The 26,639-nt window shown below is 37.8% G+C and overlaps 1 protein-coding gene across 7 annotated transcripts in view; it reads right to left on the bottom strand.

Annotated features, from left to right (window-relative positions):
* RALGAPB (Ral GTPase activating protein non-catalytic subunit beta) overlaps positions 1-26,639 on the bottom strand; it is a 77,953-nt gene that overhangs the window by 36,740 nt on the left and 14,574 nt on the right. For 4 of the 7 annotated variants that reach the window (XM_032845792.1, XM_032845790.1, XM_032845791.1 and 1 more), the window contains exons 3-15: positions 23,585-23,787; positions 18,532-18,695; positions 16,730-16,916; positions 13,219-13,350; positions 12,373-12,551; positions 10,813-10,961; positions 10,469-10,685; positions 8,184-8,219; positions 6,775-6,976; positions 3,810-3,977; positions 3,179-3,293; positions 2,658-2,805; positions 12-76 (exon numbers count right to left, since the gene is read on the bottom strand). In XM_032845792.1, the coding sequence (XP_032701683.1) occupies positions 12-76; positions 2,658-2,805; positions 3,179-3,293; positions 3,810-3,977; positions 6,775-6,976; positions 8,184-8,219; positions 10,469-10,685; positions 10,813-10,961; positions 12,373-12,551; positions 13,219-13,350; positions 16,730-16,916; positions 18,532-18,695; positions 23,585-23,787 (1,965 nt within the window). The remainder of the gene's footprint in view (positions 1-11; positions 77-2,657; positions 2,806-3,178; positions 3,294-3,809; positions 3,978-6,774; positions 6,977-8,183; positions 8,220-10,468; positions 10,686-10,812; positions 10,962-12,372; positions 12,552-13,218; positions 13,351-16,729; positions 16,917-18,531; positions 18,696-23,584; positions 23,788-26,639) is intronic. The other 3 variants (XM_032845795.1, XM_032845794.1, XM_032845793.1) reach the window with 1 other exon arrangement.

Consider the following 26,639-nt stretch of genomic DNA (forward strand, 5'->3'; position numbering starts at 1 on the left):
ATGCTTCTTACCATCTCCATTTGGCAACCAATGGCTTCTAAAAGTGCTGAATCTTGAACAATATTTAACATTGCCCCTGTAAGAGGAAAAAAAAAGTATTTTATTTAAATATATGATAAGAATATTAAAATGGCTAACATATCTCAAAAGAGATAAGAATATGATTTTAGCTGACTACTCTTGAAATGTCCATAAAATTACTAATAAATCTATTGACTGGTATGAAAAAAACACTCTTTAGAAATGCCCTAATTCTGATCTGCCATCACATCAATCATCAAATGTGTTTTAAAACCACATTTTCTAAAATAAACTTGAAGGTCAAACTTAACTATATAAAAATATGACCACTATCAGATATTTTTAAACTGGCATTTCAGACCAGATGTAAGCATCTCAATTTCAAGGCTATTACAAACTAAGAAAAAAAATATATACATATTTTAAAGATTTTATTCATTCATTGGACACAGAGGCAGAGAGAGAAAGAGATCACAAGTATTCAGAGCAGCAGGCAGAGGGAAAGGGAGAAGTAGGCTCCCCATCAATCAGAGACCCCAATGCAGGACTGGGCCCCAGGACCCCGGAATCATGACCCGAGATGAAGGCAGATGCCCAACTGACCAAGCCATCCCGGTACCCCCAAACTAAGAAAAATATTATGGAATACTTTTAAAAAACTGATTCTGTTCTTTTAGAAATAAAGGAAAAATAACAAAAATCACAGCTGTATCTTTCTGATCAGATTGCCCCCCCTTTTTTTAAGATTTATTTATTTATTTACTTATTTTATTTATTTGAGGGAAAGTAAGCTAGAGAAGGAGAGGGCATGTGTGGGGGGAGGAGTAGAGGGAGAGGGAGAATTCAAGCAGACTCCCTGCAGGGCACAGAGCCTGGGGCTCGAGATGTGGGGCTTGATTCCACAACCTATGAAATCATGATCTGAGTGGAAATCATCAGTTGGACGCTCAACCAACTGAGCCACCCACGTGCCCTTGATCAGACTGCTTTTTAAGAATGATTAAAGCCACACGGTTGAGGGCTACCCCTCAAAATATGCAGGGCTGCATATTTTGAAGGCAAGCTGCACATATTTACTATCAAGGAACTTACAGCCCTAGAAAGGCTAGAACAGAAATAAGATGATGAGCCTAGCACACTGCTTCTCATCTCAGTGTGGGAGTACTCTTGTCCACAATAAATAAAGAGAGGACAGACTCAACTTTGCCAATCTATGGCAAGAGCTGACAAGTGACTCTTCCTTGAAATGTACACACAGAGCTCTTCAGGGCAAGGGTAAGGCAGAACTAAACAACTCTGTAGAAAATTATCTGATTTCAAGTGCTACATTATTTCAATAATGTAAAACACAACTTGGAGGCCCCCTCATCGCAAGATTTAATCTGTCCTTTCAACTCTTTCAAAATGAAAGGATTTATTCTTCCCTATTTATTCCACCTTCTCACTGCATAACATACTATACATACTCCCAGAACACTCAGTCCAACTATTCCTGCCACCGCCAATTCTTTGGCAATGACATTTCGTCTCCTAAAATGAAAACCTAACGTCATTTCTGCCTATTCAAATTCTGCCCTACAAGATCAAATTTAACCTCTACTTCCCCCCATGAAGGTCTTCCTTGCTGTTGGTTTCTTCTCTCAACAGTGAAGACACTGAAAAAGACATGCAATCAGCTCTTCCCTCTGTTATTACCTGACACTTTGAGAGAATATTCTTTCTACAATAAGATTTGCTCAAGGATAAAAGCCATACCATTCAGTTCTTTAGTACTGCCCACAGAGCACCTGTACCTATGGCCATGCTCTTGGCTTTGATGAAAAGTCAGAAGTACAGAAAGAGACAATTGTAGTAATCAAGCTGAAAAACAATATATATGGCTTAATATATGGCAGTGAGCATAATGATGAGCCATTTAAAAGAGAGAATCAGGGACACCTTTGTGGCTCAGTCAGTTAAGTGTCTGCCTTTGGCTCAAGTCATGATCCCAGAGTACTAGGATCGAGTCCCACACCGGGCTCCCTGCTCAGTAGGGAGTCTGCTTCTCTCTCTGCCTGCCGCTCACCCTGCTTGTGCCCTCTCTCTCTCTGACAAATGAATAAATAAAATCTTTAAAAAATTTTTAAAAACTAAAAACAGAGAATCAGTATGATCAGGAGACCAATAGAGAACATTAAGAAAAAAGGGAGGAAGCACAGCAACAGCTATTTTTCAGTTTTCTCCCGGCAGGGTTCGGACACAGCGTCCAGATTTGTACCGAACTCAAAATTCTTCCCCATGGACACAATGGGCAGGATGCAGAGGAAAACGCAGATATGGGGGTGGGGGGGAGGAAGAGGGAAAAGGAAGAAGGGAGTAAGGGGAAAGGAGGAGAGAGGAAAGACAAGAGGGAAGGAGAAAAATAACACAAATAAAACTAAGCAAAAATGACCCCCTAAGATAACTGTAACACTTTTCTCTTCCCTCATCTCACCCCTTTAAACTTTTGCACATGCAAAAGCAAACATATTCTGCCTCTGATTCAGAATAAATACAGCTGTATTGGGCTCAGGCTTCATCACTGACCCCTGCCTTCCAAGCATGCCTGGGGTCAACAGCGTATGGGTTCTCTTACAAAAAACCGTGTGAACACAAACCTAGTATCATCTGAGTGTTGTTGGGGTCCGTTTCTGTTTGCAAGGCACCTATTAGTATATTCACAAGTCGCAACTTCAGGGACAAAAAAGTTACTGGTTTATCATATGAAGAGCTGTCATCATTACTAAACTTTCCTTCCAGGACCACCTATGGAAGAAACAAACAATATTCACCATCAACTGCTGTGGTGCACCATGCCCATGTAGCAACTCCTACAGTGGACAGAGACCAGGCTAACAGGCAAGGCTTTCGATCTGACTGGTAGTAGCCCCTGTGCTAAGTCTGGCACTAACTCACAGAACACATGTTATTATTAGCTCTCACTAGCTGTTGTCACCTGAAACAGTAGACCAAGCCAGGCTGGCTGGCTGACAGAAAAACAAATCAACTTTGTCGATTTGATTGAAATAATCTGAGAAAAGTTTTAAAAAGCTCATGTTCCATTTTTAAAATACAATTTGACTTGATTTAAGTTCACAAAATAAAATACAAAATATAAAAAACTTCAATAAAACATTACCTCAGATCTGACTGTGCCAAAATGATGAGGGAGGGGCAACAAAGAAAGGAGGATATTAATGGAAGATCTTCTCAATTCTGTTGGATTTACATAGCTTTTGAATTTTGAGAGCTCTCTGCCAAAAACAAACAAACAAACAAACAAACAAGAAATAGCTATTGGTATTTCCAAACCAAAGCTTATTTTTAGCTATTGCCAAATATACATTATGTCAGTTTTTCACAATATAAGCACTGGGTTTGGTTTCATAAAGAGTGAAGTAACTACTTTCCATGGTGTTTATAATCTGCCTGTGTGTGTGAACTTCTATGTTAAACTGTTACAGAAAACTAAAACCTGACTGATTGATTTCAAATGTTTCATCTACTCTATACAAATAGGACCTCCAGGCTGGTTTGTTCTTAGCTCTCTAGACGAGGCCAAAAAGGATTCAACATGCCCAAGACAAATTAGAACTAAATGAATTCAGTGATGAGGTGTGCCTGGATGTTCTATGCTCACGTAATGTGCCCTGAGTCCCCTTGAGTGATGAAGACAACTGCATAGGATAAATTGGGAAACTGGGGAGGAAGCACAAAAACCGACCAAGTCAAACCCACAAGTGATATGCTAGAACAGAGTGAGAGCTTACCTGTCAGGCAAAATGGTTTCAAGAGCTGAAATAAAGTAAGGAACCACAACATCAATCCCTTTCAAGTCACAGCAGAACAAAGGAGGGGAGTTTAGAATAACGCTGGCCAAGACAGGATGGCACACATAATCATTTATCTGCAAACCTTGAATTAAAAGCATGTAAAATCTAGGAAAGCAAGAAAAAAATTTTAAATAAACTGCTGGTCAACTATTTTCATAATTATTAATATTTTCTACACAGTCATCTGAAAGTCTATTTCTACTCTTCACTATTTCTATCCTTTAAAAGGTATTACTAGAGTTAGAACAATTCAAAAGCAAATATACTAAGAACCAAATTATCTTTCCTAATGAAAAGAGAAAAAAGATTCATGTCTATTCACCCTCGTGTAATGTTAAGCTTTGCAACTCAGTTATAGCTGCTTGCATATGAAGTCACCAAAACAAATGACTGCAGTAATTATCAGTAAACTAGAGGAATTAGTGAACTGAATTCCATACCAGTAAAATTTTGCAGTATTTCCCACTTCCTGAAGAAAAACAAAAAAAGAGGTGTGTGTTGTGTCTTTTCCCCTTCCCCATCATTTCTGGGGGGACAATGAAAGAAAGAAATCTGCATTTACCATGACATGGAGGTGAGTCTGAGTAAGACTCCTTTCAGGAATACACCTGAGCCCACCTTCTTTTAGCTTCCTCTCCTAACCCCCAATCAACTACGTATTTGATCCTCCATCATTTAAGAGCAACTGCATCGGTCAACTCTTCTACTACTGTGAGGCACTTTTCTCCACAAACCTGTTCGGAAACAATTTCCTCACCTCCTGGTCACTACTCAAAACACTGCAATCTAGCTTCTACTCCTAGAATTCAGTTGAAACCACATCAGCAAATAACCAACAGCCTCTCAATTGTTAAATCCAGAAGATATGTCTAAGTCTTAACTTACTCTGCCTTTTTTAAAGCATTCAACCCTTTACTCACTTCTCTTCTTTTCCTTCTGTGACCTCTGTAGCTGTTTTCTGTAACAGACACTCTTACTCCTCCTGCCTCCTATCCTGGTATCCAACAGGCTGTCAAGCTGCACTCTAGGTTCTCTCTCGCACTAACCTGGTTTTAAGCTCCTGAATATAATCAAATCAGTCTCTAGCCTATGCCTCTCAAGTGAGCTCCAGACCTGTTAACCAAAAGTATGTTGGATACTTGAAAGCAGGTCATGTCTAATTATTGATTACTGATAATTTGTACTAATTACTCCAGTACTTCCTATACACAGTGTCTGGCACATAGTAGGAACTTGATAAATATTTGTTGATTAATATTTATTTTATAGGCATCTCAAACTCAACAGTTTCATAACTAGGTTCATCACTTGCCCTGTAACAAATCTGCTCTTTCGGTTGGTCTTAGGAGCCAGACAGAAAGCTCATGGTCACAGCCTTTTCCCTTATTGCTATTTACTCTTCGGGGTATCTCCCCAACCCACAGTCTCCCTTCTGAGACTATGCCCTCACCACAAGGGATGAGCTCCAGCCATCCATGTGACCCACCCACATAGCTGTAGTTGACTACAGCACAGGAAGACACCTGATTAGTCAGATCCTCCTTCCCAGGTATCTGAAATTGGTCATCTAGACCAAAGCCATGGAATTTGGGAACTCAGAAGACTACTGAATATAAGAAAATAATCTGCAGAGAAGAATGAAGCAGTTCTAGGAGACCATGAAGACAGAGAAACAGAAAGGAAGAAAATTGTTTTGTTCCTTGAACACTTTCTAGTTTCTGATCCCTGCCCTTTGTGAGGCCCTGCTGCAAGAGCTGAAATAAAGTAAGGAACCAAAACATCAATCCCTGACCTTAAAATGTATTAAATAGCACAGTTTCTCATAACTCATTACCATTTTGCTTAAATCACACTGAGGGGTTTCCTGTTACTTAAAGCCAAGAACCCATTAAGATATCCCTGATTAGCTGCCTGCATGTACCAGTTTGTTTCAGGCCTACAGGATTCTGCACTTGGTCCCCTCTAATTCAGTTTAATCGTCATTCCTGAGAACCCAACAGGTACGGACACCTGAATGGTCTTGTTGATCACTTTAGCAGCTATGTGAATGATCAGCTCAGGAAGGAAAAACAGAGTCAAGAAAAATAGGAGGCCGCTACAAGTTAATTTAGGAAAAAAGTGACAAGATCTAAAGTGTCACGGTGAGGACAGAGTGGAGATTAGAAAGTGGGTTAAGTAACAGAAAGGCAGGAGATGGTTCACCATCTAAAGATGAAGAGGGAGAAGAGTCTAAAATGACTCCTAGTTTCTGGCCTGAGCAACTGAATTGGCTGGCAAAGCCCTTTACCAAGATAGCTGAAGTCACCTATTTGGGTAAGAGGACCATACCCAACCTGCTAATGTATACTAAATGCTACCTATCCTTCTTAAGTCCAGCAAAATCACCCCATTCTCTGTAACTCTTTTCTGAACCCCTGGGGTAAGTGTGTACTGCTGCTTCTTCTGAAGGCCCACAGCACTTGACCTCTGCCTTTCTCCTACCAACTTCCCATTACTAATGGATCATTATTACTTATGTACATGCCTTTGCTCACTTGAGAAAATAAGCTCCTCAGAGGCCGGATTTACAGCTAACATTTCTGGACCATCGGTAATGCCTACTATTCTGCTAAAAATCTATTTAATTAATGTGATCCTTCCAAATCTCTCCATCATTAAGAAAAGTCATATATGATTAAATAAATAATACTTTTAAAATAAAAAGCATCTTAAGGATCTTTGCCAAATTTGATGAGGCAGGTAAAATGCAAGAATTTCAAGCCAAAATTCCAATTACTTACAGACATTTGAAAGTATTTCAGACCAAAATTTACTTATCACTTCAGCCTACCAAGCCATGCTATAATAGAGTTTCACTATCAAAACTATATAAATGGAAAAATAAACAAAAAAATTCTAAGACCTGGATAAATAAGCTGGCAGAATCTCTTCTCCAGTCTTCTTGCTACAAAAAATCCTACACAGTGTCCCACAAGCCTCAGCTCTTCCTGCTTCATAGTTATCAGGAAATTCACTTGCATCAAACATGGGATTGGAAACCATGGTGTCTGTGGACATTTGTGACCCTTTCCGTCGAAACTCCATGCTAGCTTGTGTTGTAATGGCTGAGGAGAGAAAAGGAGCATTTTATTATATTTGTCAATATGCAAATAGGCTCATGGGACCCTGGACACAAAGATCAAGTGTTGGTGTCATTAAATTGTTAAATAGAATTCAATAATGCTTTTGTTTGGCAACTACGTCTTAATTTTTTTCAGAAGGGGCTCTCTGAAATCTTCTTTGAAAATGGTAACAATTTACAGTGGTATTATCAGCTTAATAGATTCTACTAGAAGCATTCTTCAACTGAATTTTTGATCAGCAGAGTACATGTGTATATATCTGTATGTGAATACAGATATATAATAAAAGAATTTGGCTTTTCTCTTATTTATTCTTTTTCCTCCCCCTGCAGAATGATACTTAAACATTAAGAAAAATAGCTACTGCAATTTACACATTAACCCAGACAGACATCATAATCGAATGGGCAAGCCCATGCCAGTTTGTATACTTTAGGGAGAGGGCAAAGTAAGGATGAGAAATGGATAGGGAGGAAGAGAGAGCATTCCCACCACCCACCCAACTCCAAAACACACACCAAAGAATCGCCCAACCAAGCAAAATGAGAATGAATTTTAACAACCACAGACAGCAGCTAACTTGAGGTTGATAAATCAGAAAATTGGATTGGTAAGAAAGATTATCATGGTCATTCGTTGTCACTGAAACAGAAGCCCTTTGAAAGTTGCTTTTATTTTTAACAAAAGATTTCACAGTGTATTGAAAATCACTCTGAAATCTTTTATCACTCTACATGAAATGTTTAAATTATTTTTAATAGTTTTAATAGAATGCAGAGTCAAGCATAAATCTTTATGCAACTTCCCATGAGCCATTTTTAGTCCTGAATAAGCTATCCAGCAATAATACATTTGAAAAACACTACATGCAGAATGCATACAAATCAAACACTAAATCTGTATAAAAATAAGCTTAAAGCTTTAAAAAAAAAAAGAAAAGCCAAAACACAGTTAGTGCAAAGTCCTGGAATTCATGACATGACCAGACTAGTGTACAGAAATAATGGGACTGATTCAGGCAGATTAATTTGCTTTTGCCAACAATCTTCCCCATTCAAAACACAGAAAAGTATTTTTCTTCCCAAGTGCAAAAACTACAAGAGACAATGACAATCAAAATTTTTAATGGAATTATGAAAAAAATAAAAACATGACTGCAATTAAGGAGAAGCTTCTGGTTCCTACTTACAAGATTTATAAGAAAGAAGAATTTGGATAAAAGATGCTGCAAGATAATAGAAATAAATGGAAACAAATCAAAGGACAGCAGTAATTATAAAATACTTTAAAGATGGTGAAATTTTACAATAAGTTAAGAAGCTTTTTAGCTTTTTAAAAGTTAGATTAAAAGCTTTATGATACCACAAGCTAATTCAAAAACAGGAAATTGTGCATTCAGATCCAAAATTATGATTTTTGTATCATGCAAAACAATGAACGAAGAAAATTACACAACTACAAAGAATTGAGGTTTTGAACTGCCGATAACGTGCGTTAAAATTTTAGTTCATTAACCCTTCCCAGCTCAATGTTACTTTTACAAACTACAGTGTAATGTCGCATTAGTCTAGAGCTAACCAGTTCATAGAAGCAAACATTTTAAGTTAGAGGTGAACTGCATGGCAGAATTCCTTGATGGCAGCCAGTACTTAGAAAACACACTAGCAGTGTTAGTATTTCTGAACCTTCTACCCCGCCCCTCCTCTCCCAACCCCACAAGTTCAAGAGCAGTGCCCAGAAGCACTCAAACCCAGTGAAATACCAGGACACTTCCTATCTCCTGGGTAATGTAACAGCCTTTCTCATCTCCAAACACAACAGGAGAAAGAAGAGCTTCTATCTTTCCCATACCAAGGAAAATGTTAAGAGTTAAAAGTAAGAACTGGTTGCCCACATATTATCTGAATTATCCATCTTTTGGCACAAGAGGGTGAGCAAAGCTGTTACAAACTCCCCAGAGAGTGAGAAGATCTGTATATTCTCTTAAGCAAGCCCACCAAGAAGGCAGGAGATTGAGCCATTCTGGATTCAGGGATTGTAGTAGTGTCAATAGTTTGATACCCAAGTTATAATTACAAGAATTGTACCTTAATAAAAATAAAAATAAAAATATGACTGATTCATCATAGAAAATACAATACAAATTAATAAATAGAAACATGGTTCAGAAAACTCAAAATATAAGCCACATGAACATAAGAAAATATAAGCCAAAAATGGTTTTCTAAAAGTTTTCATTTAGTCATAAGTGAGTACATTTACTTATCCATACATAAGCACTACAGTCAAACTTGTAAATAAAATATAATATGGAAATGGTAGAATATAAAGTATCTGAATTTGAAGAAAATAAACAAAGGAATCTGTAAACTCAAACATGCAATCTCAAATTATATACCCAAAACCATCTTCATATTCACACCTTTTTAAATTATTTAAAAGATTTTTAAAAACATCTAAAATGATTATACATGTATAATACCCATACAGACCTTAGTTCTGAGATGATTCATAAAATAGCTAAGAATGCATTTCTGAGAGAAAGCAGAGACCTTTATGGTCATCACATTAGTTTTAATCCTTGGAACTAATATTCTCCCTAGAGATGCATAAACTAATGCAATTAGGCAACCTTTTCTCCCAATCTACACCTAACCCCAGTTGGAAAAGTGCTTTCTTACCAAACAACCAATACACTCATTAGTGCATATAACAAGGTGCCTGGGCACATAGTCATTGCCGCTCAGTAAATGCGAGCCATGATTACTGTTCTCCAGAAGATGTGTCATAAATATCCAGTACATTCTGGACTACCCCACACCCCCATCCTGCACACTGTGCCACCATTCCCAAGTACAGTGGTAAGATGACAAAAATAAATCAGATTTCATTTAGACAGTGTCATTTCTGTAATAAAATCTAAATGAAGACATCAGGGTTGAGTTATCATTTGCCACCAGTCTTATTTAGTTCCAGAGCAATGGTATTTTTTTAAGTGTGCTCTGAAATAAAGTTCTCTAGATTAAAACCTGGGAAGAGTTTTTCATGAAGCAGAAATTTTCTAATATTTATATGTACTAATAAGTGAATGGCTGCCAGGATCTAAGAAAAACACTTCTTGTGAATAAATTTCTGATCAAATCTTTAATTCTTTCTATCAATATTATTATCCTGGCTGACATGAAGGGAACTTCCGGCCACCTACTGAAAGGAATTTGATTCAACAAAAAGTGGCTAACCTGAAGTATGTCTAATAAAACCAGACAAAAGCCAAACCTCACAGAACAGACATAAAAAGGACAGGTAGGAAAACCCAAAATTCTGTTACTGCAGCTGGAAGGGGTTAAACACAAGATACTGCTTGGTCAGGGACGGAAAGCTTTTGAAGATACATATTAATCTTGCAGGTAGGAAAGATTAAAAAGAAAAAAAGAAAAGAAAAAAGTGATAACATATTTCTTGAGCAATATTTACCAGTCATGCTGCTGTCTCTGTTTATCCCATTATGAAGTTTACAGTGAACAAATGCTGCATCAAATAACCATGATCCAAAGAGATTCAAGATGCTGTTAACCTTTGGTCTCCGAGGGGCAGGCAGTGGCCGGGGTTCAGAACTAGTCTGATTGGGACTTGAGAGTGGAGAGGTGGATGATGTCTGGTGCTGAACTTTCGAGGCATGAGCAGTACTAACCTGTCAGAGGAGTACAAGAATATATCCACACTCAAGAAAAGTTTGAGAAAACAGCAGGACTTTTTTAAAAGGTTGGCAGATTAGAAAGTCAACTCTATACAGCATAATAATGGCAATGAAAACTTACTGTGCTTGTCTTCATGGTGGCCTTATTCACAGTAACAGCCCGGTGCCTCCGGTTATGTGGTGGGGTGGTACTCACAGCAGTGCTTTGAGGCATACTTAATCTATTCACAGGTGTTGGAGGAGCACTGTCTGATCGGGGTCTAGAAATGCCTTTAAGAAAAAGACAAATGGAGTTATTCTTCATAGTTTCAAACATGTGGTCAAAAAAATCTTCCTCAAATAACACCAATGAAGGCAGACTAGAGCAGACATGGCTAGATGCCTCCCAATATCCATTCACTCTTCCTTCCTGAGTTACAAAACACAAATTTTAGCTGTACATGGCTACCCAAAATACACAACTACATTTTCTAGCCTCCATTACAGCTACATGTGGCTATGTTCTGACCATGGAGAAGTGGGTGATTGCTGGGTGGGTATTCCAAGAAATCTTAAAAAAAAAAACAATCAAGTACAGACTCTCCTCCCTTCCTAACTGCTGAACAGGATGGTTAGAACTCATTTAACCATCACAGTCCCTGAGAGAGTACACAAAAAGCCACAAGATAGAAGGGCCTTGGGTCCCTTACAATGATGGAACAGCTATAGCAGCCCTATACTAGCTAGCCCTGGCTTTACCATATGTGAAAATAAACTATCTTGTTTAAACCACTGATATTTTCGGTTATTTTGTGGCAGCCAAACTTAATTTAAACTAATATATTACCTATGTAATGTATTAACAAGTGCACATAATAAATGTTTTAGAAAAAAAATAGATACTAAATATCATTACCTTTTAGTAGGTTAAAAATACTGACTTTTCATATTCCTAAAATGTGAAAAATGGGGTTTTTAAAAAAATATTTTATTTATTTAACAAAGAGAGCACCCGTGAGCGAGTGCTCACAGCGGGGGGAGCAACAGGTCCATTGCAGGACTCGATCCCAGGACGCCACGATCATGACCTAAGCCAAAGGCAGACATTTACCCAACTGAGCCACTCAGTCACCCCAAAATGTTTAAAATGATTCACAAAAGGTGCAATCTGCTTCCCAGTGACACAATAAGAATGATACCTAATGTATTTTATTTTATTTTTTAAAGATTTTATTTATTTGACAGAGAGAGAGATCACAGGTAGGCAGAGAGAGAGAAAGGGAAGCAGGCTCCCCGCGGAGCAGAGAGCCCAATGCAGGGCTCGATCCCAGAACCCTGGGATCATGACCTGAGCTGAAGGCAGAGGCTTAACCCACTGAGCCTCCCAGGCACCCCCTAATGTATTTTAATCTGTATTTTCTTGAGAATAAACTTTTCCTTTCTGCAAATCATTTATTCATATCCTTTGTCCATTTATCTACCAAGTCTTATTCTTTTTCTTAGCATACTTTGATTTATATAAAGACAACGAAAGCTTTCCAGCTATTACATTTGTTGCAAATAATTTTTTCCTACTTTTGTCATATGTAATCAAATCTGTTCCATCTTTTTCTTTGGGCTTTCCATAATAGTTTCTAAATCTATACTCTAGACTTATCTACATGTAGGTCTCCAAACATTTAGCAACATACACAAAATTCACCTAAGAATGCATCCACCAGACAGCTGATCCCACGCATGGCACGAAAAAATATTTGAGGCAGGTGTTTAAGGCAGGGATACTGATTCAATTCTTGTGGCATTCCGCTAACGTTTAAGAACTGTTCCTGAAATTTGGGAGTAGAGCTTATAATGGCCGGGTTACTCAAATCCACGGGATTACTACCAAAAAAGAGAAAAAAAATTAATTACACAGGAAGGCTTTCTAATTTTAAAGGAAATAGAAAATGACCATAGAAAAAGACATTTTTAAAAAGCTGAAATCACTGAAAGATGAAAAACATGAACTACAAACAAGAAGAAAGATAGAGAATGGTTAACACACTAATTTACAAAAAGGGTAATTTAGAATCACTAATACACAGAACAGAAAAATAAGGCCAGTCAAACTAGAATGAGAGGATATGGAGAGGAAATGATTTAAGAATTAGGGCAGCATGCAACAGAAAAAAAGTTCCACAGGACATAAGGATGTAGCTAGTAGAAAAGTAAGAAGCAATAATACTGAATTGAACAGAATTACTATAAAGAGAGAGCAGGTCCTGGGAGAGATAATATCCAGGCTGCAGCAGTAGGCATGAAAACAAATGTTACATGTACCACAGGGACAAGCTTCAAGAGTACAGACCAAGCACAGCTGAGGGTAGCCTGACTCTGCTGGGACATGGAGCGCAGGAGGCACATGATGTAGATGTGCCTATTGTCTAATGTGGCTCCATCTGAGGGCTGTATTTAGCCATCACACACTGAGCACCAACACGAAAGTTACAGCGTGGCTCCTGCTCTAAGAGACCGGGGAGAGAGAATACACAATACTAAATAACAGTACCTTAACATATGTAAGAAGCGAAACCATGTCTGTGCTACACACTCGTTATCCATTTCAGGAGGGATCAGACTGGCATCTTCATCAGGAACTTTAAATGGAGGAAATGAAGGACCATACGTAAAGCGTAGCAATCTGGAATACAAAAAAAAATGCACACCACCAAGTTCATTTCTTAGCAGTATGAAAAATACATTGAAGTATTAAAATATGATAAGAGAAATACAAGAGAAAATAGATGACATGCGTATTACACCTCAAAGAAGTGAGTAAGATGAATGAAGACCCTCGTTGATAAGAGACAAATTATAAAGGGAAATACAGTTTTGTAAGATTAAAAAAAAAAGTCTAAACATTTGAATAATGCATTTATTTTAAAAATTATTGTCATTTAGTTACATACCTATTCATATTTTAGGTTATATAATTTTATTATAAATGTATCTATAATTTATAAAACTACATAATGATATACATTAAATACATATATTATGATCTTATAGTAATGTAATAGCTTTTTAATATATAATATGTAATATATAAAACTGTATATGAATGATATAATTTCATAATAAATAAAATTACAAATATCAAATTATAAAATTATGGATTATTTTTAAATTTTTATTTATAAATAATTGAAAATAAATTAGTAAATTGTATAATTATAGATGAAACTGATGTTTATAGTTATGTAATTATAAATAAATTGTTATTTAATTTTTAAAAAGATTCATCCCACTACAAACTCCTTCAACACAAGTAGGCTGTAATTTATCCATAATAACTGCTATATAACTTGCATGAAGTTCAGAATTTACAGTGTACCTTAAATTTATAGTGTACCTTAGATACTTAAAAGTAATTCAACAATTCAATTAATTTAATAGTCCTATTCTAAATGTATTTAAACTGTTCAAAGCCCTTTGACTCAATTACCTTATGTCTAGAAATTCTATCTTAATGAAATAACCAGTATACAGACTTTCTATAAAGTATTATATAAACAGTATTTTTAAAGAACATAAACATCTGAACAATGAAATTATTGTATAAATTATAACTTCATTTATTTATATAACAAAAAACTATAAAGGCATTCGAAGTATCTCAAGATTTAATCATAGAAAAGGTACATGTAATTAATGGGATCAGAATCAAATTTAAAAAGCAGGTAATACTACATAGAATAATCTCAAACTTTTTTTATAAAGAGAAATGGAAAAAATACATTAAAATGTTAACACTGAGGGCACCTGGGTGGCTCAGTGGGTTAAAGCCTCTGCCTTCAGCTCAGGTCATGATCCCAGGGTCCTGGGATTGAGCCCCACATCGGACTCTCTGCTCAGTGGGAAGCCAGCTTCTCCCCCTCTCTCTGCCTGCCTCTCTGCCTACTTGTGATCTCTGTCAAATAAATAAATAAAATCTTAAAAAAAAAAATGTTAACACTGGTGATCTGTAAGTCATGGAAAGTTTCCCCCATATCTTCCAAGTTTTCTATTTTTTTTCCAAGTTTTCTATTTTAAGAATGTATTGGTTTTGGGGTGCCTGGGGGCTCAGTCATTGAGCATCTATCTGCCTTTGGCTCAGGTCATGATCCCAGGGTCCTGGGATCGAGCCCCAAATTGGGCTCCTAGTTCGGCAGGAAGCCTGCTTCTCCCTCTCCCAATCCCCCTGTTTGTGTTCCCGCTCGTACTGTGTCTCTCTGTCAAATAAATAAATAAAATCTTAAAAAAAAAAAAATTATGTATTGGTTTTATAATCAAGATAAAAAGTATTTATTTTTTTGGAGCAGAAATTAGTTGATTTATTTAACATGATACAGGTATTATTTAGATGACTTTTTTTTTCCTAAAAATTTTTGTTTTTTCATTTATTTACCTTTTCCATTTAAATTCAATTAAGTATTATTTGAAACTAGATTTATAATTTTGACATTCACTAAGATATAAAAGAATCAAAAGAATATTCTAAAACCTCCATTTCTTACTTTAAATAATGATGAAGATAGAAACATAAACATTTCACTAACTCAGAAAAAGACCAGTCTACCATCTGATACATAATGCTACCTAGAAGTTATTTGTTCCTGCCTTCACACTGCCTCTCCCCGCATGGAATCTAAAGCAGATGAAGGTTCTAGATCTAATTGCCAGTTGACAGGAAACACTGAGGACAGAGAAACATATTAACACAACTAGGACATCATCAGAAAAATTCAGAATGTGGAAACACTCTAAGACAAACAACCCAGTTTCTTCAACAAAAACCACAAAGAAATAAAAACGAGAGAGTAGGAACCTATAGCTTAAGAAAGGCTTAAGAAACATGTCAATTAAATGTAATATGTGAACCTTGCTTGTTTTGATTCAATGGAATCAACCACAAAAAATAAAAAATAAAAAAAATAAAAACATAAAAACAAACAAAAGAAAACCGGAGGCATTCAAGGGAAATCTAAACATTGAATGGCTGATATTAAAGAACTGTTAATTTTTTTAGGTATGATATTGGTACTGTGATTATGTTTTAAAAAGAATCCTCATCTTTTAAAGCTACATATTTAAATATGTAGAATTAGGGGCTCCTGGTAGCTCAATCAGTTAAGCATCTGCCTTCGGCTCAGGTCTTGATTCCAGAGTCCTGGGATCAAGCCCCGCATCAGGCTCCCTGCTCAGCGGGGAGTCTGCTTCTCCCGCTGCCCCTCACCCTTCTCTTGTGCTCTCTCACTCTTGCTTAAATACATACATACATACATACATACATACATACATACATAAATAGAATCTTTAGGGGAAAATTCGTAGAACTGAAATGAAGAAACAAGTCCGAAAAAAAATAAAGCCTAAAGTTTACTCACATTACATATAAATGGTAAAAAAGGTAAAATTAATATAACAAACTACCTACTTTGGTTATAATATGGCACATTATAGTATGGTCTCATTTCTATAAAATTATGTATAGATATATATAATAGCATTTCTAAAGAACTTGATTTTTTTATACCTTTCTATGGTTTTTTAAAAAATAATAATCACGGTATTTTAGTAATCACATTAAGAATGGGATTTTGGCAAGGGAGGCAGGGTGCAAAATTTATCTGCTTGTCCAAATTTACTTAATCTGAAAGGTTTTAAATTTGCCAGGCAGTAGCCAAACTGTATATCCATTTTTAAAAAGTGGCTTGAGGGCGCCTGGGTGGCTCAGTCGGTTAGGCATCTGCCTTCAGCTCAGGTCATGGATCCACTGGGATTGAGTCCCACATCAGGCTTTCTGCCCAGTGAGGAGTCTATTTCTCCCTCTACCCTCCCCTAATCTCTTTCTCTCACTCTCTCAAATAAATAAAAAACCGTAAAAATAAAAAAGAAATAAAAAGTGGCTTGATTCTGTACTTAAAATGCAAGTAATAACAGACACAGGACTTTTCAGAATCCCAGGAAGACATGGAACTAGGAGAAAGCTGCCTTAGACCAGATGGATGAAGGAAGGCAAGTCAATGATGGTAACCTACCTTGAAGTGAGTGCACAGGTGACTTTGCTCCACTGCTCCACTACTGCAGGGTGGTGCCTCCAGTTCGCCACCATCTCCTTGGCTGTTTTCCAATAAGGTGGTGTTGGAAAGCACCGAGTACAAGCTAGTAACCAAACCTCAAAGAGAACACCAATCAACTTCTCTGCTAGATTCTCAGCAATGCCACCTTACCAACAAAAAGAAAACATCTTTGGCATACTTATTAAACAAACAAACAAACTTTAATTCACTGATTTGGGATAAGCGGTCAAAAAATCAAAATAATTGCAATGTTAAGTTCTGACTTTCAAATAGCCACTTAATAAGTAAGAATGAGAAACTATTCTTAGGAGGGCCTATGAAGAAAATCATGATGACATCAACCAATTATCATTTACAAAGTTTTCAAGTTGCCCTGCTCAGTTATTATCAAAGATCTTTATCTTCCAGCAACTGGGACAGACACAGAGGAGAAGGGGAAGGACGAATGTCTATGATGTGTGACTACTGGGTCAGTTTCTGTGCTGACTGGTTTATGCACATGACCTCATATATTTTGCACACTAATTCTGCAAGACAGAGACTTATATCTTTTACAAATTATCAATTAAACACATTTTGAAGAAGAGAAAACTTAAACGAGAAAATTTAAGTAAACTCTCCAAGTTTACACAGTCAATAAGTAAAGGAATCAGAGCAAATACCCAGGTCCTTCTACCTCCAAACTTTGTTGTAAAACTTTCAGGTGTTTGAAAGCTACCCTTTGGGGAGAGGGAGACAAAGAAGGGAGCAAAAGGACCGGTGCTGTGTAGGACAGAGCCTCAACCATGAAAACAGACCTGTTCCTCCACTCTGAGCCCTGGAACTAGGGAGAAAAGTAGTGGTCTATACTCTGCATAGCTCCACAAGGCAAACTTGGGAATAGTAGGAAAAAAGTTATAAGGATGCATATTTTAAATGAGCACAAATGAAGTTTCAACAATAATGAGCCCCAGAAGGGGAGAAACTGCCTGTGCTGAGTTGCTGAGATTCCTGGCATGGAGACTGTGTACCAAAGAGCTAATGAATCTATGACTGCCTAGCTATCATCATAACAGACAAGGTATTCCTACTATGGACTGATTTTTCAACAGTGGAATTCTGTGATTTCTTTTAGATACTTTCCTGGACACTGCATTTGTGCTAGTTCGCAAGTGCACACTGCATGTCTGTTACTAAGAGACTACACAGATAATGGGCAACAAGGGAACCTAGAACTAGTGTATCAACTTACAGTTTGTATATACTATGCTGTAACATACACAGCAGGGCTTCTAAAATACAATCTGAAGGCATAAAACTGGAGGCTTCTTAATGACAAGGTATGAGTGGCATATTGTCATACCTCCAAATAGAACCATTAAGATTTTGCAGGATTCATTTACTGATAAAATATCTTCTGCCACTGTCAAGTTTTTAATGTCTACTTTGATAACTACTTTGCAATCAGGTACTGTACTTACAGGTTCTACTTCAGTTAGCTGTTTCTTATATAGCCTCTATCCTAATAGACTGAACAACCTACCATTGCTATCATTATCAAATATGCATTCATGCACCGAATCTCTCCTACATTAGCAAAATCATCACTGAAAGTAAAATAACTTTATGTTGTGCCTATGAGGGCTTCCATTCTAAGACCTGTTAACCTCGGTTTGTCCAATGTCATCCCAAAGTGTAAATCCGTACAGTCTACTACTCAGTGAGTTTAAAGTGAACTGTATCCAGAGCTTGGAAATAAATTAGAAAAAACATAAACAGACCTTGAACAGTTGGCGGGGCTAGAAGTATGTCATTAATCTGCAGAAGAAACAACAGTAAGACTTCCCATGTTTCTCGTGCCATGATGGATGACTCACGGGCCAGTTTCTGAATGGCTCTCAGGACCTGTAAGCATAGTCGGATCTGACTGGAGCCCTGTTCCTGTCTGAAGAAGACAGATACATCACTGACAAGCCTTGAGGAGAGAAAGCAAAGGCTTGACAACAAGCGACTTATGGACACAGGAAGCAATGGTCCAATGACACGCCCTAAGAGCATCAGAACGCACGACAAGGCGCAGCCTCTTCAATTCAAAGCTATTTTGCCACCATGGTTTGGCTCTCTGGGATCTCAACCTACCACTCCTATGAGAGCTTGAAAAGCTCCCGGGCAGGGGGGAACAGTATAATCTAAGTTTCACCTCTGGATTTTCTAAGTCTAAAATGTACCAGACAATGTAACAGGCACACCATTTTCTCCTGAGTGAATGAGTAAATACCCACAGCCCCTTCTGTTGCTCACTGAAGCACAATGCCCTTTGTATTCTTTAAAAAAAATTTTAAACACACATTCACGAGAATTTAGAATGTGAATTCTTGGTGCTCACAGTCCCTTTGAGGCTAATGTCTGCTAGAGAAGAGCCTACAGACCCAAGGGAATATCCTCACAGGTCCCTGAAACTGATGAGGTATGGAGGCAACTGCCTCAAAAGTGAGCACCCTGTTACTGCTGTTCTAATAAAACAGGCACCTTAACCTAAGATGGGGGTTCCAATGGCTCCCAAGATACTCTAGAAAAAAGTTTTAGAACTCTCTTTAGTCTATAGGACCATAAAACAGATCAAAGTACTGGGACTAGAGTAGAAGATAGAGGTCCAAGCCCTAGCCCCTTATCCCTACTTTGCAAAGCAGACCACCTGAGAATTTTGAGAATAGTAGGAAATTCAATGCATAAGTGAGTGGTGAGTTGGCCTCCTGACTCACTATGTGAAACCTAGTAACTCATAGTACTGAAATAAATCTTGACAAGTTTCTATATTGTGACTTATATCACAAAGAGCTGATAAAACAGAGCTTCCTCAAAAAATCCAGAAAATGAAAAGAGTGGACTTACCACTCCTGCCCCAACCTGAGGATAGAAGATTCTCAGATTCTGGGCTATGGCCCAGAAAACCAGACACTTACCTTAAAGTTACAAAGGACACCACTAAGTTTTTCCTAAAGAAGTCCTACCTCTCACCTAGGAAGACCAAGATCCCCAAAGAGCAGGGAGATGTCCCACATTCAGCTAGAGGTGAATCCAGTACATGCGAAGCCATGAGGCATAAGTTTGTGTCTGCGGCACTGGCTACTTGAAGAACAGGACCAAACTATAATAGCCCCAAATCTCATCTAGTCATACAAGAAGTCCAGAATAAGAAATAAGAATATCTCTGGGGTTGACACTCTTCCAATCTAGTGATAAGACTCCAAGCTAGTAACCTAGGCCTACCCACTATTTCCAGGTACCTGTCCACTGGTACAAAAGGAAATATCTGCTCTGTAGGTAACTGTAGCCTCACAAAGAAGACCTAAATTCAGGAGCAGTGTTCAAGTATGTAAAGCTAAGAGAAACAAGATCATCTTTACTTCATTTAACATCATTTTTGCTTAAAAATTAGCAGAAAGGTCTAAACACAAGAGATTCCCCCCCCCCAACATTTTCTTTTCTTTAAGATTCTTTTTTTTTTTTTTAATTTATTTACTTGACAGACAGAGATCACGAGTAGGCAGAGGCAGGCAGAGAGAGAGGAGGAAGCAGGCTCCCAGCGGAGCAGAGAGCCCGATGCGGGGCTTGATCCCAGGTGTCTGGGATCATGAACTGAGCCGAAGGCAGAGGCTTTATTTAACCCACTGAGCCACCCAGGCGCCCCTCCTCCAACATTTTCAAAAAGAACTTATGATCTTCAGAAAAACTGTTCTCAGAACAACAGCCAGTGAACTATAGCCCATGGGTCAAATCTGGCCTGCCATCTGGTTTTGTTGAAGTTGTCCTGGAATACTGCCATGTTCATTCATTTACACATTATCTGTGGCTACTTTCTCTTCATCAGCAGAGTTGAGTAATTAGAACAGAAACCACATAGCCCACAAAGCCTAAAATATTTACTATCTGGCTCTTTATCAAAAAAGTTTATCAACCGCTGCTTTAGAAGAGTATTACATTTTTTAAACTACAACATATTTGAGTAATGAAAACCCTAATCAATTTTAAAAGATGATACTTGGGTCGCCTGGGTGGCTCAGTGGGTTAAAGCCTCTGCCTTTGGCTCAGGTCATGATCCCAGAGTCCTGGGATCGAGCCCCATATCTGGCTCTCTGCTCAGCAGGAAGCCTGCTTTCCCCTCTCTCTCTGCCTGCCTCTCTGCCTACTTGTGATCTCTGTCAAATAAATAAATAAACTCTTTTAAAAAATAAATAAATAAAAGATGATTCACTCTTCACTCTATTATGCAAATAAACAAAAGAGATCAAACTAAACTGATAGGCAAAAAGAGAAAGGTTACCCCCACTGACTTATCTCTAGCAAAGTGGTAAAAAGTTTCTTCTATTTTGAGTGTTACTTTTTATAAAAACAACTAAGTAAGCTTGAGGACAATTTTGTGATCTGAATTTAAAACAAAACAAAACAAAAACTCTGATACTTCCAAAAAAGGGAGAGAAGATCATAACTCCTAATATTTAGCACTGAAAATATTCAGCTCCCTAAGACACTGTTGGCCAGGAGAACTCCAGGACTCTGTCCAATATCCTCTCTGAAGAATGCACACACACTCTTGAGAAAAAAAGTTAATGAACAAGGTACTCATGTTCTCAAAAGGGAAAAAAAGCAAAAGCCCAATTAACTCAAATGTCATTGCTATTTTTCATCAATACAAATGAATTGAGCACAGACAGGTGGTAAGAGAGCAAACAGGAAAGCAACACAGTGACAATACTACTCATCAGACTGTCCCATGCCCAAGGAAAAAGGCCAGTAAATTAGTCTTCTACATGGACCGACAAAAGCATTAAAACTATTACACCATTTTAGAAGAGTCTGCTTAGGCACAATAATATGTTAATCACTGTCAACTACTTCTTGTTACTACTCCTATTTGAAATCAATAAATACAAGCAACAAATATTTAATTCACACCTCTAATAATGTAAGTACTGCACCAGGTACTGTGGAAGCCCCAAATATGTAAAACCTAGTTCTTGCCTTCAATCTGGTTAGCTGGGGAAATAGGACACACACATTTTAAAAAAGATAAACAATAAAATAGGGAAGACATAAAAAAAAAAAAGAGTGACACAGGAAGTACCACACTGGTTCAGAAAAGGTATGATCACTATGGGGCTGGATGGTCAAGCAAGGCTTCTGTTTATAAGGCAGGACTTAAGATGAACCAACAAGAATGAGATGTGGACAACTAGGAGAGGGAGAAGAGGAAGAAGATGACAAAAGGGTAGGAGAGATGAGGAAGATCATTAAGGAGTCTTAAGGGAATGTTTAATTTACGAGTCTGACCAATGAGCAGGGCTCACGCAGAATTAGCAGCAGATAATCTGTTTAGATTATAGCCAGCATTTCACAAAAGGCAAGCAGTTTATACTCGATCCTACACATCACAGTTCTCAATGAGTTTTTTTTTTTTAATTCAAATTTTACAAAGTAAACTTCTTTCTAAAACTCTTTAAAAAAAATTTTTTTGGGGTGGGCACCTATGTGGCTCAGTCAGTTAAACATCTGCCTTCAGATCAGGTCATGATCCCGGGGTCCTGGAATCCAGCCCTGAGTTGGGCTTCCTGTTCAGTGGGGAATCTGCCTGTCCCTCTCCTTCCAGCCCTGCCCCGACTCGTGCTCTCTCTTGCTCTCTCACTCACTAATAAATAAAGTTTAAAAAAAAATAATTTTTTAAGTAAACTCTACACCATTTGTAGGGCTCAAACTCACAACCCTGAAATGAAGAGTTGCATGCTCTATCAACTGAGCCAGCCAGGGGCCTCCAAAGTATTCTTCCTTATAAATTTAAAAGGTTAAAAATTTATAGAGTGGTTTTGGATGATTTAAAGTCTCTCATCATCTGATAAAGAAAAAGCTGTAATAAGAACTTTTCCAAAAGGAAGCAAGCTCCTTTGCCTCTTTCAAAGACATTAAAATACAGCTAAAGACAGGTTTTTCTTAAAGGAAATCCTCATGAATGGATAAGAAACTAATTAATGCTTTCTTCTCCATTATTTTCTATATTTCCCAAACTCTTTACAATGACATATGATCTTTTAGAATTGGAAAAAAAAAGTTTTTTAAGATTAATTTATTTGAGACAGAGGGAGAGAGTGCAAGAGGGGGAGAGCACAAGCAGGGGAAAGGGAGAAACAGACTCCATAGTGGGCAGCCCGACATGGGGCTTGATCCCAGGACCCTGAGATCATGACCTGAGCTGAAGGCTATCACTTAACCGACTGAGGCACCGAAGGGCCCCTGGAAAAAAAATTTGAAGCCCAAATAAGGTACATATCCCATATTATGATATTTAAGGTCATCGTCTCAGAAGATAGGAGAAAAAAAATCAGTAACAAACTGCTAACAAAATCTTTTGGTCTACTACAAATTTGCCCATAATAATTTCAAGTCTGCTTACTTCAATGTCTTCATTCTCTCATAGGAAAGATTCATTTTAAGGTAAAAGGTTTAGTTGCCTTTAGCTTAAGTGGAGAAAAAAATTATGATAGGCAAAAGTTTGTTTTTTGAATGGAGGGGAAAGGAGTCCTAACGTTTTAATATCTAACAGCTATCAAATCTTAGAAAGGAAACCAAAAGCCTTTAATGAACATACACTTGTTAAAAACACTTAGTAAACATGCTATAAGCCCATCTCTCTTATCATTCATATTAATACATTCTCTGAACAGTAATGATAGTTACTTTTCAAAAGACTAACAATGAAATCAGCTCCTATTTATATAAAATAGTAACATTTACGAATATTTTATTATGATCCTGATAAAAGGCCAGACAGGTATAGCTTACCTCGGTACAAAAAGATTTTGCAGGTGTTTTAGTATACTTTGAACATATAGATTAGGCTCTTTAATAACTGGCAATGGAATAGAATCTTTCGGCAATACTAAAGCCATAATCCAATCTGTATATACATCAACACAATATTTTACAGTCTCTCCATCCAGTGGAAGGGTCAGTCCATAGCAAATTACTTCCATAGTCCATTTCACCTAAACAAAAGAAAATATACATACAGCACTATCACACACCCCTACTATATTTCAGTAGACTGATTTAATATTGACCTCTTTTATTATCAAAAACCTCTCAAGTGACAGTATAACCATCTCAACTTTACATCATCAGATCTATTCTCAAGAATGCACTTTCCATGGAAAAAATATACTCAGACATTTCCTAAGCAAAATATTTAAGAAAAAAATAAATTATTTATTTCTAAATATTAAACCCATGTTGGCTATTGCCCATTAGATATTATTATTGTCTTATGTGAAATAAAAAGCAATTATGGGCTGTCTTGATTTTCTCTAGAGACTGCAGGCACAGAAACACAGAAAATTTTAGCTTTATTTCTCCTTTAAATTTGTATATAGGTATGTGTGTCATTTAGGAAATCATATATATAAATTCAATCATATTCCATTTCTAGATTATGCAACATTAACAAGCAACAGGAAAGAATATGACCTGCTCAACTCTTATTCTGTGACTCTTTCTGCCAAAGAAAATAACATGGGAAGGTAAGAACACACACAATTGGGACTTAAGCTGGTAAGATCTTAACAAGGCACTTAGTTGCACTAAATGAGTGCGAGGCCCTTGACCCACGTGCTTCACATCATAGAGGCTGAGAGAACTTGTCTAAGCGACTACCAAACCACTGCCTACAGTCATGAAGAATGAATATGATATAAGCAGAAAGGGAAAATAGCATAATTTGCAAGAGAGGATGAAACAATATTCCAGATTCTGTAGACTGGAAAGTTTCAGTGAATTCCAGATGAAACTGTGGGACAACTTACTAAGCAGATGACCAGTGAGCACTTATAAAACGGAAGCATGATCACTGGGAACCAGCCTACTCAAAAAGAACAAGTCATGCCAGTCAAGCTTCATTCCTTTACTAACAAGGTTACTATGAAGGCAGTGGACAATTGCATAACCCTGGCAATTTACAAAGCAACTTTCATAAATATCATCTAACCATCAAAATAACCCTGTGTGAGAGGTTAAATTATCCTCACTTTATAGATAAGAAAACTGATGCTTAGGAAGATTAAGCAGTTTGGCCCAAGTCACTGGTTTGGAAATGGTAAAACTGAAAACTTGGACCCTAATCTTCCAGCTAGACATCTGAAGCTACTCCCACCATATTCCACCAATAGCTTTGTCTGGCTAAGGGGGATCAGGAAACGTGGTCAGGTACAGGATATTCTTTTGACAAGACAGAGACCTATGACCCAGAGGAAGGTAAAATGGCTGGATTTTAAGTTGTTGAAATACAAGATGAGAGAACACAGTGGGTTAATGCACCAAGACCATTTTGAAGAAGGTGCCCAGTGGCATGCCAAAGGCCCTGCTGAGATTTTTACTTAGGAAAAGAGAGAAAAACAGTCTATAGGCTAACCATCTGTAGCTATCACAAAGCTAAAATGGATAGCTAACTTGTTATATAGAAATTCAGGATTCAAAAAGACTTCGACAGTTTAAAACAAAAGTTGAATCTAACAAGATAAATACAGGTAGAGAAAATTTTAAGCTCAAAAACAACTAAAACGACTAAGAGTAAAATCATGTTAACAGCAATATAACACAGACAATACAGTATTATCTACAACAGTGATAAACTTTAAAGGCTCTAACACCACAGTGAAGCTGTGACAAATATAGGAGGGTAGGAGGAACTGAACCACGCATAAGAAGGGATTTTAAAAGGGACTGCAAGTCTGTGATTGTCAGATGAAACGACAAAGGAGAAAATATCTCTGGTGATACCTTCATAATAGTTCAGTTGTACAATTCTAGAGGACAGTGGATTCAAGGACTATTCTATCGTATCTTTTTAAGGGTGAGGAAGGACAACAAACAAGGGCTGCACCAGAGCACCTCTATCCACTCATGTGCCATCTCTTCCCAGGAGAAGATTATAGACCCACCAAGAGGAGTGCACCAGGGCAAGCGCTGGTCCTTAGGATAAGTCTCTGCTAAGGTACTCTGAAGAGAGAAAAACGCTCCTCAGACTGAGGGGCTTCATCCTCCAGCAACCCATGGCCTGCAGAGGGTAAATAAACTGCCTTTAGAGCTATAAGCTTTGGTCTTGTATCCAGTCTTCTATCTAGATTAAGGCTAATCTCTCCTTCATCAGAAAGAAATAAAAAAGTAAGGGGAAGAAAAAGTGGGTCTGGAAAATAAGCTAACCCAAAGTCTGAAGGTTGTATAAACTTCCTCAAGCACAAAAACAAAGTTCTAATCCCGTATTTTAGCCAGACATCACACTAGCAAGTTCCTGTATCCCTCCATTTTCAGGGTCCCTGCATGACCTGACCCTTAAAACTTCACGTCAGCCCAGTCACTTGAACCCAAGAATAGAGGACCACCTCCAGGCCAAGCCACTCTAAGAGCTCTTATCTTTAGAGACCGCAAACACAAGCCCCATTCCACACACTTGGTCTCGCAGCCATACGGGCTTAGCTGCTCTGCAGCATCCTTAAACCTGAGAGATAGGTAAGGGTAGGCAGACGTGGAGACACAGGAGGGCCTCAAGTTCAGTGTGTATGTGTAGCCTGAAAACTTGACACAAGACAGGCCTTCAGTTAGAGGCCATATGGGAGGAGCAGTGAAGACCTTCTAAACATAGCTCTGAATAAAAATCTGAAGACTGGGCCCAGAGCTTAGGGGAAAGAGCCTGACATTTAAGCCTTGTCTTGAGTACACAGCTGAAGTGAAGAATTGGGCCTGGCTAGTAAGGGGCTAGCAACACAACAGTACAACCTATTCCTTGACCCCCATGAACTCTCAGCCCCAACCCTCTGCCCAAAGGTCAAAATTAAGTAAGTTGTAC

Source organism: Lontra canadensis, unplaced genomic scaffold (genome assembly GCF_010015895.1).
Source record: "Lontra canadensis isolate GAN:19392208 unplaced genomic scaffold, GSC_riverotter_1.0 scaffold169, whole genome shotgun sequence".
In the NCBI taxonomy this organism is placed as follows: Eukaryota; Metazoa; Chordata; class Mammalia; order Carnivora; family Mustelidae; genus Lontra; species Lontra canadensis.